At 41.6% G+C, this 13,093-nt stretch overlaps 1 protein-coding gene across 1 annotated transcript in view; it reads left to right on the top strand.

Moving 5' to 3' along the window:
• LOC140070279 (receptor-type tyrosine-protein phosphatase eta-like) overlaps positions 1-12,228 on the top strand; it is a 49,742-nt gene extending 37,514 nt beyond the window's left edge. Inside the window, exons 2-8 of the mRNA XM_072116632.1 lie at positions 1,972-1,990; positions 2,891-3,121; positions 8,046-8,321; positions 9,062-9,310; positions 9,429-9,695; positions 11,877-12,152; positions 12,215-12,228. Of these exons, the coding sequence (XP_071972733.1) occupies positions 1,972-1,990; positions 2,891-3,121; positions 8,046-8,321; positions 9,062-9,310; positions 9,429-9,695; positions 11,877-12,152; positions 12,215-12,228 (1,332 nt within the window). The remainder of the gene's footprint in view (positions 1-1,971; positions 1,991-2,890; positions 3,122-8,045; positions 8,322-9,061; positions 9,311-9,428; positions 9,696-11,876; positions 12,153-12,214) is intronic.
• The last annotated feature ends 865 nt before the right edge of the window (positions 12,229-13,093 follow it).

Here is a 13,093-nt window from a genome sequence, read left to right on the forward strand (position 1 = left end):
CAGAGGGGGGCAGATACTTGAGACGATGATAAGGAGGGAAACGGTAACTGAACAGGATGTAGGAGAAAAGAGGGAAGTGACAGGACAGGAAAATAAATAATCAATGCGATTGTCTGGTGTGTGACTCGGCAGTGATGTCAAGTGGTTACAGTTATAGATGATAACAGAACAGCAAGTACTTATACATCCCGGAATATTCCTTCCTTATGTATTAGGATATTCATTGGGAATATACTGGAATTATCAGGTCTTGGAATGACATTAAAGGAAATCAGAATCCATCCTGATAAACCATGGACATTACTCATAGATCCAGACACTGTGACTGCGGTATTTTCTTATATGTGTTATACGTGGCCCCCTTCGTTCTAAAATTGACTTTTACAATTATGCTAATGAGCCAGAAGGGCTCATGGGGAGTATTACCAGAGCACCTCCTTGCTTTAGCGTCACATGCTGTTACACTGTGAAGGAGAACCCCCCCCCCCTAACTGTGTCCTAAAACCTCCTAAATTGCAGGGAAGGTTGCATTAGGAAGAGGGAGAGAAACAGTCTAACAGTCTGTGAAGCTACAGCACAGAGAAGCTCTGGGATTACTCTCCAGGAGCCCTTTCATAAGTATAGGGGCTCATTTACTAAGTGTCCGAACACCGCACTTTCGTCAGGTTTCCCAAATATTTCCGATTTGCGCCGAATTGCCCTGGGATTTTGGCACACACGATCGGCTTGTGTCGCATCAGCGCCGGCTTTCACGCGACAGAACCTCAGCGCAGAAGCGACACATGCTAGATATCGGGTGCACGACCTTAGTGAATTCCGGCAGACCCGAATCAGCGTTGGACAACATGCTGCGGGATCGCGACTGGAATGGATAAGTAAATGTGCCCCATAATGTTAATTTTAGAAGGAAGGAGGCCATAGATAATATAAAAATATAGCCATAGCTAATATAAAAAGATTACCACAGTCCCGGTGCCTGGATCTATGAGTAATGTCCCTGGTTTATCATGTCTTATTTTGATGGTAGATTTTCTATAAAGGGGTTATCCCATCTTGTACATCTTGTACATAGTTTGTGCCATTGAAAAAAGACACTTGTCCATCAAGTTTAACCAAGGAAGGGAAGGAATTGGATGAGGAAGAGATTTAGGGGAAACAATTCTATATAACATAACCATCAATGTTATTTAGGTGTAAAAAGGCATCTAGACCCTTCTTGAAGCTCTCTGCTGTTCCTGCTGTGACCAGCGCCTGAGGCAGGCTATTCCACAGATTGACAGTTCTCATAGTAAAGAAAAGCCCTGTCGCCTCCGGTGATTAAACCTCGATTTCTCCAAACGGAGACAGCTATGCCATAAGTATCTATAATGGGAATGGCAATTAAATAATCACATGATTGTGGAGTTGCACCAGCTAAGACCCCACTAATCATGAAATGAGGGTTACACCCCTCACCTTATCTCAAATATTCATTCTTCATAGCACAGAGATAACTGGGGGCAGCTCACAACTGTATCTACCTGTCCCTTATAGTTAATATACAAATGTGACCCGCTCCTCAATTCGCAGGGTACCTTTATTCTTGTGATTGCTAGGGGTCCCACTCCGATCAGAGACTTATTATTTATCCAATGGATAGTGGATAACTGAAGAACCATAGTAGGCTTAGATACATCATCCTAGTAGACAACATGTTTAGATTATATGACACAGTGGCTCATTAGACAGTATTACATGTGATAGGCTTAGATACATCATCTTAGCAGACAATAAGAGACATAGATCACAAGACATAAAACACAGTTTCCCCCATGAGAAGTTTAGGATACACCAACTCAGCGATTACTTTAAATACAGCTGTGACAGTATCTACTTTTAATGTAATAATAAAACTTTTTTATATGTGTATCTTATGTTAAAATAATTACCTGAGCCCAATTTGCTAATTATCTTGTATCCCCTTTATTTCAGGTTGTTTCCTCCTGTGATGGTAAGAAGCTTTTACTTTTATGTTCCTCTTGGCTGTATTCTTTGTGCTGTGGAGCCTCCTAGTGGCCTGTTTAATGTATTGCATTTTCCTTTAGAGATTTCTTGAAGCTTTATAAGCCGATTCATGCTTTCATGTCAGATTTTATTGCCATTATTGCTATTTTCCTATTGAAGCAACTTACCTCACCCCCACAGTCAGCTCCCGCACTTTGATCAATTAAAGATGTGATAGTAAACTACCAAACATTCCCGAATTTAATGAGGGCCCAAGCTGATTTGTCTTGCTCTTACCTGAAAAAAAGGCAGATTTTTTTCCAAAACTTAAACTTCTCTTTTCATTTACATTCAATAACCTCTGTTAACCCTTTAGTAGCTGCTATATCCCTCTTTGATCATTTACTATTTCAGCTACTGTGATGCAGCTGGAATCATATTGTCCCTAATACTGTCCCCCATGTACTGGTCCCTGAAAAAGGTCATCATATTATTACTATGTGCAACAAAGATATAACAGTAACTAACTTTTTATTATTTATTTATTAATTTTTTTTTAAATTAATTTTAATTAACAAGTTTATTTTGCTTAAAACCTTTTATTTTTTTTTGTGCATACAGCAGGTCCATGTGTCTCCATGGTCACAGACTTATGACATATGAATTGATGTAGTCTGATCCGGCAGTTGTGTGTTTTTATTTTTCTTTGTTCTAATTTGATAATCTACTAATCTATGAAGGTTCTGTATGTGAGATCGAAAGGATCTGTCACGTGTTTGTAGTCAGTAATCATGGAAACACACAGGTCTGCATAAGAGCTTTAGATACAGAGGGCTTGGAAATTGGAAGTTGTCGGCTATGCTGCTTTAGTTTTATTATTATGGCTGATGATTTATTTGCTTTACAGATATACCTCAATGCCAGACACTCAGCGTCCAGGTCTCCACCTCCCAGATTTATATCTCAGGACTCCATGATGGATTTGTGCTGCACAATATAACTGATGGAGATGGGAAAGTTATCCAAGTGTCTGATGGCAGCAATAATAACACATCACTCATGAGTTTCGGGTCTGGTACACAGTATGTGATCCAGTATGGGAACAGCACAACCAGCTGCTGCCGCAATGTCACCACCAGTACGTATAAGATCAGTATTCTCACAAATTTAAAGGATCTGTGTAGCATTGGCCTCGTTCACACGTTGCGTTTACAACATGATGTTAAAATGTATAAAAACGGCCGTGTGCTACCCGTACCGTATCATTTTTGATACGGGTCGCAGAGGGCCAGATTCACTACAATGGGCAATACAGTCATCCATTTACATGATCCATATTGCCCATCTTACCGTACCAGAGGGAGCTATAAAGAAATATAGAGCATGTCCTGTATTATGGGCCTAAAGCCCCAAAGAAGTCTATGGGAACGTTTAAAATATGCGTTACTTACGGTTGTGAGGCCTAAAGCGCCTATATACATGTAGTATCCAGGGATTTTGGGGTTCAGCTAGTAACATCATTTGCCAACCCACCATATTTAATAAGGATACCGTGACATATGTGCACGAATTTACATACAGCCGAATACAGCACTGAAATATATGACTAATAAAAGCATACGTTCATGTGAATGGGGCCTTTGTCTCACGGATCCATGGTGCATTAGGTGTATTATTAGTTAATGGTCCCATTCATAGCCATTTACATACATTTTTATGACCCCACTTTAAATTCAGGTTGTGATTTGTGGTTTGTATTTAGTCACATTTAGCTATGTAGATAATTTCATTTTCAACTAATTCTGGAAAAGCTGGGTGTATTAACATGGCTGCCATTACCAAGGGAGCCAATGCATCGTGCTGCCGTGGAGTGGCCGGATGCGACTAGTGCATCCAATAGTCACATTTTTCCGACAATCCATTACAAAATTATTTAGGTATTGGCTCATGTAAACAGTACATGATGCAGTCACTAAATTATAATTTTGTTATGAATTATCGGACAAATGCGTTAATTGGATGCGACAAGTCGCATTATAACTGCAGATGGCCACATTCTGTCCGCGCCAAGGATAGGGATTGCTACCCAGCTTTTCTAGCTTCTGAATGGCACGTTAGCTTTGTTTTGCACGCAGTGAGATTTGTGCAGTAAAAATACAGAAATAGGCGCGTGTTGATTAAGGGCTGTGACTGAAAGTTTCTGATTTAAATTTCTGTCAGATATGGAAAACTGATTTCTGACAGGAAAATGTCAAATGGTAGAAGGTTTTTGAGGAAAAATGTGAAATATAATGGGTAATTGAGGGCAAATAGAGAGGACGAAGGCCTGGGAAGATGAGAACTCACATACAATGGAAAAAGAAGGGAAAAATTTGTTAACAAGGGTAACATTTATGTCACCTATTGTAATACATAGGATTATATCTGGTTTCCTGGAAAGCTGGGTGAAAACCCCCTCCTTTCTCCTTTATTTTCTCAATCAGAGGTTTTCACTAACTTTCGTAGACTTGTATTCTAAATACAGTATTTATGTGGAAATATAGAGACAAATATTGTGTTGCTGCATAATTAGACATATTTGCTAATAGGAAGTTTGGAAAAGCTGAGTGATAACTTGTAAAAATATAAAATTGCAGTCATATTGATTTGTATTGTTTTACAATGGAGCAATGGTGTGTTAATTGCTGTACTGGTGGTTCAGAGAGGTGACAGGGACTGTATGGAGGATTGCTGGGTGGAGTAGTGCAGCAGAAACATTTCTAGAATTTTCTGTCAGCTTCTCAATGGAGGGAAAACAAGTCCCTCCCCAATCCCCTCAGCCAGAACTCTTAACCCAGGTTATTGACAGGTAGCGCAGCCAATGAGTAAAGTATGATCTCTCAAAAGCCAGATGACTGACAGCTAGAGCGGCCAATGGGAGTGTGACATGACAGATTCTCCTCAGTGAGAGTATTGGGGGCGGGGCCAGAGTCTGTGACTGAACAGATTTCTGACTGAAATTTCTGTCAGACATGGAGAAAACTGATCTCTGACAGGAAAATATCAAATACAGGCAGTCCCCGGGTTACATACAAGATAGGGACTGTAGGTTTGTTCTTAAGTTGAATTTGTATGTAAGTCGAAACTGTATATTTTATCATTGTAGTTCCCGACAATTTTTTTTTTTTGCCCCAGTGACAATTGGAGTTTCAAATTTTTTTGCTGTAATAGGACCAAGAATTATCAATAAAGCTTCATTGCAGACAATTTTAAGCTGATTATTGCAATCTGGGACTATTTTAAAGCATCCAGAGAGCTTCACCAGAGGTCACAGTGGGCAGAGGGGTCCGTCTGTAACTATGGGTTGTCTGTAAGTCGGGTGTCCTTAAGTAGGGGACCGCCTGTATTAGAGTCAATTGAAGGCATAAAGAGAGTAAAAAGACGGGGGAAGATGAAAACTCACATAAAATGGAAAAAGAAAAGGCAAAATAGGTAACATGTGGTACTAACAACATTTAAACATTTTTGAGGTTTTTGAGGAAAAATTTTAATACTAAACACAAAAAAAAAAATTTAATCAACTATTTAGCTTTTTTTTAGGTTACATAAGCGCAGCTGGGATTTTGTTTATGTGAAATTGTGAACACTATATAGGGAATAATCTGTATGGTGTTGTTGTGGGCTTTATTACTAAATTTTCTTACTAAATTTTCATATTACAATGTTTTTCCATGAAGGTTTGTCATTGCCGTTTGATTATGGATTGCTACTGAATGGCATATTGATTTGCTTATTGTGAGGGGTGTACAGTAATAATACTTAAAGGAAACCTACCACCACAAATCTACCTATAAAGGTAGATCGGGTGGTAGGTGAATCAATGGGACGTGAGGATAGCCCTTTTAAGGGCTAATCCTCACGTCCCCGCACTGTTTTATAAACTTTTATTACCCTAATATGTTAATTTACTTATGCGGCTACTGGGGCGTGGAGTAGCCGCATCTGAGATTACACGAGGCGGCTACTCCACGCCCCGGTAGCCACATTACCCCTCCTACTCACCATGTTCGGCGCGCAGCTGCTCGTAGCTGCGCGCCCCCGTCCGCCGATCCTGCCGTCTGCGCATGCGCAGAACAGCAGGCCCGCGCCTGCGCAGCCCCGGCTTCAGAGCAGTGACCGCGCAGGCGCGGGCCTGCTGTTCTGCGCATGCGCAGACGTCAGGATCGGCGGACGAGGGCCGAACATGGTGAGTAGGAGGGGTAATGTGGCTACCGGGGCGTGGAGTAGCCGCCTCGTGTAATCTCAGATGCGGCTACTCCACGCCCCAGTAGCCGCATAAGTAAATTAACATATTAGGGTAATAAAAGTTTATAAAACAGTGCGGGGACGTGAGGATTAGCCCTTAAAAGGGCTATCCTCACGTCCCATTGATTCACCTACCACCCGATCTACCTTTATAGGTAGATTTGTGGTGGTAGGTGCCCTTTAAAGGGGGTTTCCCACAAATCAAAGTCAGGCCGTCTGCTCTATTACTGACAAGGGGTCCAACTGAGGTACCTAGGACCCCATCGGACCCTTTGATTTTGTTAAACCCCTTTAATTAAGGCTACATTCACACTGCTGTATGGGCATATATATGCTTACCCCTTAGACGGCAATGGGCCCACAGCGCCGAACAGGAGCGCTAACGTTCTGTAGCCGGGAGAAAGATTGGACATGTTTCTCTATGGAGAGGAGCAAGGGTGAGCGACGCTAATCCCCTCCTCCTTTCCCCGGCGCCATTAGTGTGAATTTAACCTAAGGCCGGCGCCACACAGGGCGCTTTGTCTGCGCCTGCAAACGCAGACAAAGTCGCGCCCACCAGGGCGGGCCTCGGCCCGATCGCATCGGCGTTTCTATGGAAACACCTGCGATCGGGAACTAGCCGCCGGTGTTTTGCGTTAATTTAACGCGAAACACCGGCGGCTAGATCCCGATCGCAGGCGTTTCCATAGAAACGCCGATGCGATCGGGCCGAGGCCCGCCCTGGTGGGCGCGACTTTGTCTGCGTTTGCGTTTGCAAGCGCAGACAAAGCGCCCTGTGTGGCGCCGGCCTAAGGGTGAAGACACACGTGGCGTTTTTAGGCCATTTTTAGTAGAGCGTGTTCAGATCGGAAAAAACGCATGCGTTTTCACCAGTTTGAATTAAGATAATTGGTCAAACCTGTCAAAAACGCATGCGTTTTTTACGATCTGAAAACTAAAACTAAAAACGGCCCAAAAACGGCCTAAAAACGCCACGTGTGCCTTCACCCTAAGGGTGAAGACACACATGGCGTTTTTGGGCCGTTTTTACTAAGTGTGTTTTTAGATCGTTAAAAACGCATGCGTTAAAAAACGCATCCGTTTTTTAAAAACGCATGCGTTTTTTGAAAACGCATGCGTTTTGGTCCGTTTTTCATTGCGCAATTTCGGAAAAACGGACAAAAGCGGATGCGTTTTCAAAAAACGGATGCGTTTTTTAACGCATGCGGTTTTAACGATCTGAAAACGCACTTAGCAAAAACGGCCCAAAAACGCCATGTGTGTCTTCACCCTAAGGCTGGTGCCACACGTAGCGCTTTGTCTGCGCTTGCAAACGCAGACAAAGCTGCGCCCGCCGGGCCTCGGCCCGATCGCATCAGCGTTTCTATGGAAATGCCTGCGATCGGGGACGAGCCACCGGTGTTTTGCATTAATTTAACTTTGCAAGCGCAGACAAAGCGCTACGTGTGGCACCAGCCTAAGGCTGCGGTCACACGTGGCGTTTTTTAAGCAGTCCGTCAAAAAACGCATGCATTTGTGACAGGTTTTACCAATTATCTTAATTAAAACTGGTCAAAAACTCATGTTTTTTTCAAAAATTGCATGCGGTTTTTGACGGACTGCTTAAAAACGGTCCAAAAACGGGTTCAAAACGCCACGTGTGACCGCAGCCTCAGGGACATGGTTAACCACATTACATTTAAACAGAAGTAGAGAGTTCTGGTTTTGGTTTATGAGCTGTTTATTAGGACAGGCGTCATGCTTCTTAATTTTGCATTTTACATTATTTTATATTTCAGAACCAACGACAGTGAAATCTCTGCAGATCAGTAATGTCACCTCTTCTTCTGTGTCTCTGACTTGGAGTAAGCCTGATGAGTTTAAGACGTCTTACAGCTACAGAGTCCAGACCAATGTCTCCTCATCAGCCACAATGTTATATAATACAATAGTGACAAGTGAATCAGCTACAATAATGAATCTGACCCCAGGAGAGACATATACATTCCTGGTATATACAAGAGCTGCCGATAACAACACTGAATCAGACCCGGTGTCATATACGACCTGCACAGGTGAGTACAGAGAAGCTGAGACATGTAGAATGTGATGGCAGCAGACACTGACACCTGTAATTTAAAGGGCTTGTTCCGGTATATAACAAGCTAAGGATGCGGTGACACGTACTGCTAGCCCTGAGTTTACAAACGCATAGAAACACGTACATGCAGCACAAGTGGTACGTGTGACGGCACTGTAATACAAAAATATGTATGCATTTGGGGAGAAGTTACTTCTGATGAGCTTGAAATGCGTTTCAGGGTGCATTCAGACGTGTGTTTACATTGCATTTTTGTAACAAAATGCAAAGGCTGTTTTGAGATTTCCTTGATTACATTGTGTTAACATTGTGTTAACATAAGCTCTATGCGATTAGCGAATCTCTGCAAAACTGAATTTGCATTGTGTTTTAAGGCACAATGTAAACACCAGATGTGAATGCACCCTCAAAATGAAATTTAAGTTCATTGTGTAACCTGGCCTCCAGGATAGAGAGTATAAATGTTGCTTTTAACATGCAAGTGCAAACAGTTAATTACTGCATGCTGCATAAACCTGAGCACACCATGTCCCTTACTAATTGATAACCAAACTGAAAGATTTGCATTTGTTTCAAACTAGAAAATAACATTTGAAATAGTTAATAGGAAACTCATAATATATCCATCACTCTCCGTTGTGATATTACAAATATTGAAAACATTTTATGTACATAAAATGTTGGGAATTTATGATTTATTATTATATCTATTAGTTCCTGGACAAGTTTCTTCCATCTCAATGAACAAGTCAGTGGATTTTATTGGAGTCACATGGACAAAACCAGTAGGAAATGTGGATAATTATACAGTCAGTCTAACAGGAGCCGTCACTAACACAACACAAACCTCTGCTACACAAGTGACTATCACAGGATTACTACCAGGCAGAGAATATTCAGTCACTGTACAGACAAACAGTGGGAGCTGCAGCCAGATATTTGCTCCAGTCACAGAGGCCACATGTGAGTATCATCAGGATCTGATCAGTTTTGACTCATTGTTATTATCATATCATTATTCACCTGATAAAGACAATTTACCTTATTAAATACATGCTGTGTATGTACTACTTTTTTGCAGATCCATCCCAACCTGGAAAAGTAACAATAAATACAATTGGGACAAACAGCCTGACATTATCTTGGTTGGAGCCAGTAGATTTGACCGGTGTGGATAAGTCATATAATATAAGTTATGGGAATTCTTCAGGCACTTGGACTGTGACAAGCACCACAACAAGTGTCACCCTCCAGGACCTGACATCAGGGACCAATTACACCATCACTGTGGTCACAGTCGGAGTCCGGGGGTATCAGAGCTCAGCTGTGACCACATCTGTCTATACAAGTAGGTTTTTTCCAAATTGTATGTTACAACACCTTTTTTCATAAAATAAAACATAAGCACATAATGGAAGGAAGGCTGTAGATAAAATGGTGATTGAAAAGGGGGGAGGAAAGTATCTTTCATTAAAAGCTTTCCTGTTAATGTAAACAGTTGCTACTTCCCAGTATGCAAGCATTTAGGTTCAAATGCATATGAGTAGGAGTTGATGCCCACAAAGTATCATAGTGTACAATTTTGAAACAAGTTTGGTCTTACTGCTATTTGACCATGCATTTTGTATCTTAAAGAGGTTTGCCCATGAAAGAAAGTTCTCAAATTTTAATCCCCTAGGGATGTTCACACAATGAAGATAATTTTTAACCCCCCTTACTTTACAATTTTACTCATTGTTTACACCAATTGTAAACACCAAATTGTAAACACCAGGGCTGATGGAGACAGTTTGGAATTGCATCTCTGAAATGCTGTATTTTTGTTAATAACATTGAATTAGAGAATGTGTTATTTTGTTATCTTGAGTAGTGCAGTAGCGCTTGTCAATTTTCCTCAGCTCCATAGAGATAAATGAAGCAGAATGGACATACATGGCTGTTTGCTCCACTCATCTCGGGGAGCGATGAGGGGTCCACTGGCGGTACCCTGTAGGACCCCCTGCTCTAATGATATGTGGATTTTTCATCATTAAGACCCCTACCGATCAGCAAATTGTGAATAGAGTCTAACTTGTCTGATGGGAAAACATCTTTAATGATTCAGAATTACTTGGCCTTCAATGTTCACCATTTGTACAAGAAATTTATTCGTTGGCATGCAAACTTAGCCAACAAAGTGCAAGTGTACAACACGTATACCATTGGCATCTGACACTTGTGGGGGACTTGTCACACGCCATAATGTGAACGTTCAAGATATGGGAAGCAAGAGTTCTCCTTTATGGAGACTGCCAATCAAGGCCACCGTGTAGGCCTGTGGAGTCTTCTAACCATGGATGCTGGGAAAGTATACAACGTTTTTCAGGATGGGATTAGGAAAACCACGCTTCTTTTAGTAACCTTGTAAGGAGGCTCCCTTGACATGAAGCATGACCTTCAGGAAGCCCTATGACATGACACAGAATTAAATCCAAACCAGTATATCTATTCCAGAAGGAACAGACTCTAAACTATAGACCTGGTTGGGTCTCAATGGAGCTGCCTTACATGATATCTAAAAGAGGCGTGGTTTTCCTTATACCATCCTGGAAAACTGCATATTTTCCCAGAATCCCCCTAGTGGAGCATCCTTGGCTTTAAGACTTCACACGGTGGCCTTAATTGGCACTGACCCTTGTCACAAGCCTCTCACTCAGCCAAACCAGTTCCCTACACTGTACTGAAGAGACCCAACCAGGTCAAAACAGCGGTGCCTACAGTTGGGAGTCTGTTCCTTCTGGAATAGATATACTGGCTTGGTAGTAATGCCACATCATGTCATTCGGCTTTCTGAAGGTCATACTTAATGTCAGGGTAGCTGCCTAAGAAGGTAGCTAAAAAAAAGCATGATTTTCCGTATCCCATCCTGCAATACTTTGCATATTTTCCCAACATTTGCATGGTCTAGGTAGTGGGCTCGCATGGGGCAAAACTCTCATGCCTGCCCACTCTCTGCCGACACACCCCTTTTCGTCCTCTAAATGCCCCCTTGATGTGGAGCTGGCATAAAGTGGATAATAATCGCAATGCCTGATGGTTCTACACAAGACACCCTGATAAATGTCCCCTTGCTTGTCTGATTTTGCACTGTTTAACTTAATAGACTTTCTTTGGTAATATAGCCCATTGTATCTAATAATGTTTTAATAATGTCTACAGCAGGTTTATTGGTCTGTGACAGAGGACTCGGCATCATCTGTGGTTCATGGACTAAAAAGTGGCAGAGTGAAGCTGCCTTAAAGGGAACCTGTCAGGCACATCTAGCCCGCCAAACTAAGGGTCCTACCGCATTTTCAGTAATGGGTGTCTCTGCATGATGATTGCACATATCATTCATATTCCTCACTAAGGAATTTTGGTACCTTTTGGGACCTTTGTTTAGGGGGTTCCCATTAAGGTTTGATAAATGATGCAGCTGAAATAACAGCTATGGATTTTTACATCATGCTCTCTCAATCTGTATTGACAGCAAATATTTTTTTTTTTTTAGAACCTATGTCTGCAAAATCTCTACAGATAAGCAATGTGACCTCCTCTTCTGTGTCTGTGACGTGGAGTAAACCTGATGAGTATAAGACGTCTTACAGCTATAGAGTCCAGACCAATGTCTCCTCATCAGCCACAATGTTATATAATACAATAGTGACAAGTGAATCAGCTACATTAATGGATCTGACCCCAGGAGAGACATATACATTCCTGGTATATACAAGAGCTGCCGATAACATCACTGAATCAGACCCGGTGTCATATACGACCTGCACAGGTGAGTATGAGAGAGTGACCATGTGTTTCTATTTGTGACTGACACTTTTCTGCTTTGGGCAGATATAATGATATAATGTTTAGGTTGGACTTGATGGACTGATGTCTTTTTCTAACCTTTTTTTAATATGATGCTACTATGAAAACAATAACACATTGAGGGTCATTTACTAAGGGCCCGAATCGCCTTTTTCCGTCGGGTTACCCGAATTTTACCATTTTGTGCCCGGGTTTTTGGCGCACACGATTGGATTTTGGTGCCGGCATGCACGCGTCGGATTCGGGTTTTTTTTAAAAAATGTGTCGCTTGACCCAGGATAGCTTGGTGAACTTCAGTGAACTCAGCGCAGCAGCAACACCTGGTGGACATCGGGCGCACTACCTTAGTGAATCGCCGGAAGACATGAATCAGTGTCGGAGAACCCGCCGCTGGATTGCAAATGGACCGGGTAAGTAAATTTGCCCCATTGGCTTCCATGATACTCTGTCTCACAGAAAGGTTGTCTCCACTCCACTGAACAATTCCAATAATGTGATTAGGTATTGAACATTACACTGGGTTCTTTTTGCAGTTTGAAAGATCCCCCTAGGAACGATTAATATGAGCATTTTTTTAATGTCTGTATGCTAGCAGTGATTTTCATCAATGGCATGCTGACCCATTTTTTTCTATGTGCTAATTCGGATGTAGTTTTTGTCACTGACCTTATGAAGATATAAGCATGCACTATTTTTTTTTCCTTTTTTTTACAAATATAGACAGCAATAGCACGTCCATAGAAGTTCACAAAAAAATCTGCGTGTCTTCCATTTTTTCTCAGATATCAATGGTTTGTCTTGCCAAATAATTTTTTTTTGTGGTTTTGAAATAAACAGATGCGCGTCGGATATGAAAAAACAGATGCGGATACAGTACTTATGTAAAATGGAATGAAAACACAT

The sequence above is a fragment of the Engystomops pustulosus genome, chromosome 7, assembly GCF_040894005.1.
Source record: "Engystomops pustulosus chromosome 7, aEngPut4.maternal, whole genome shotgun sequence".
In the NCBI taxonomy this organism is placed as follows: domain Eukaryota; kingdom Metazoa; phylum Chordata; class Amphibia; order Anura; family Leptodactylidae; genus Engystomops; species Engystomops pustulosus.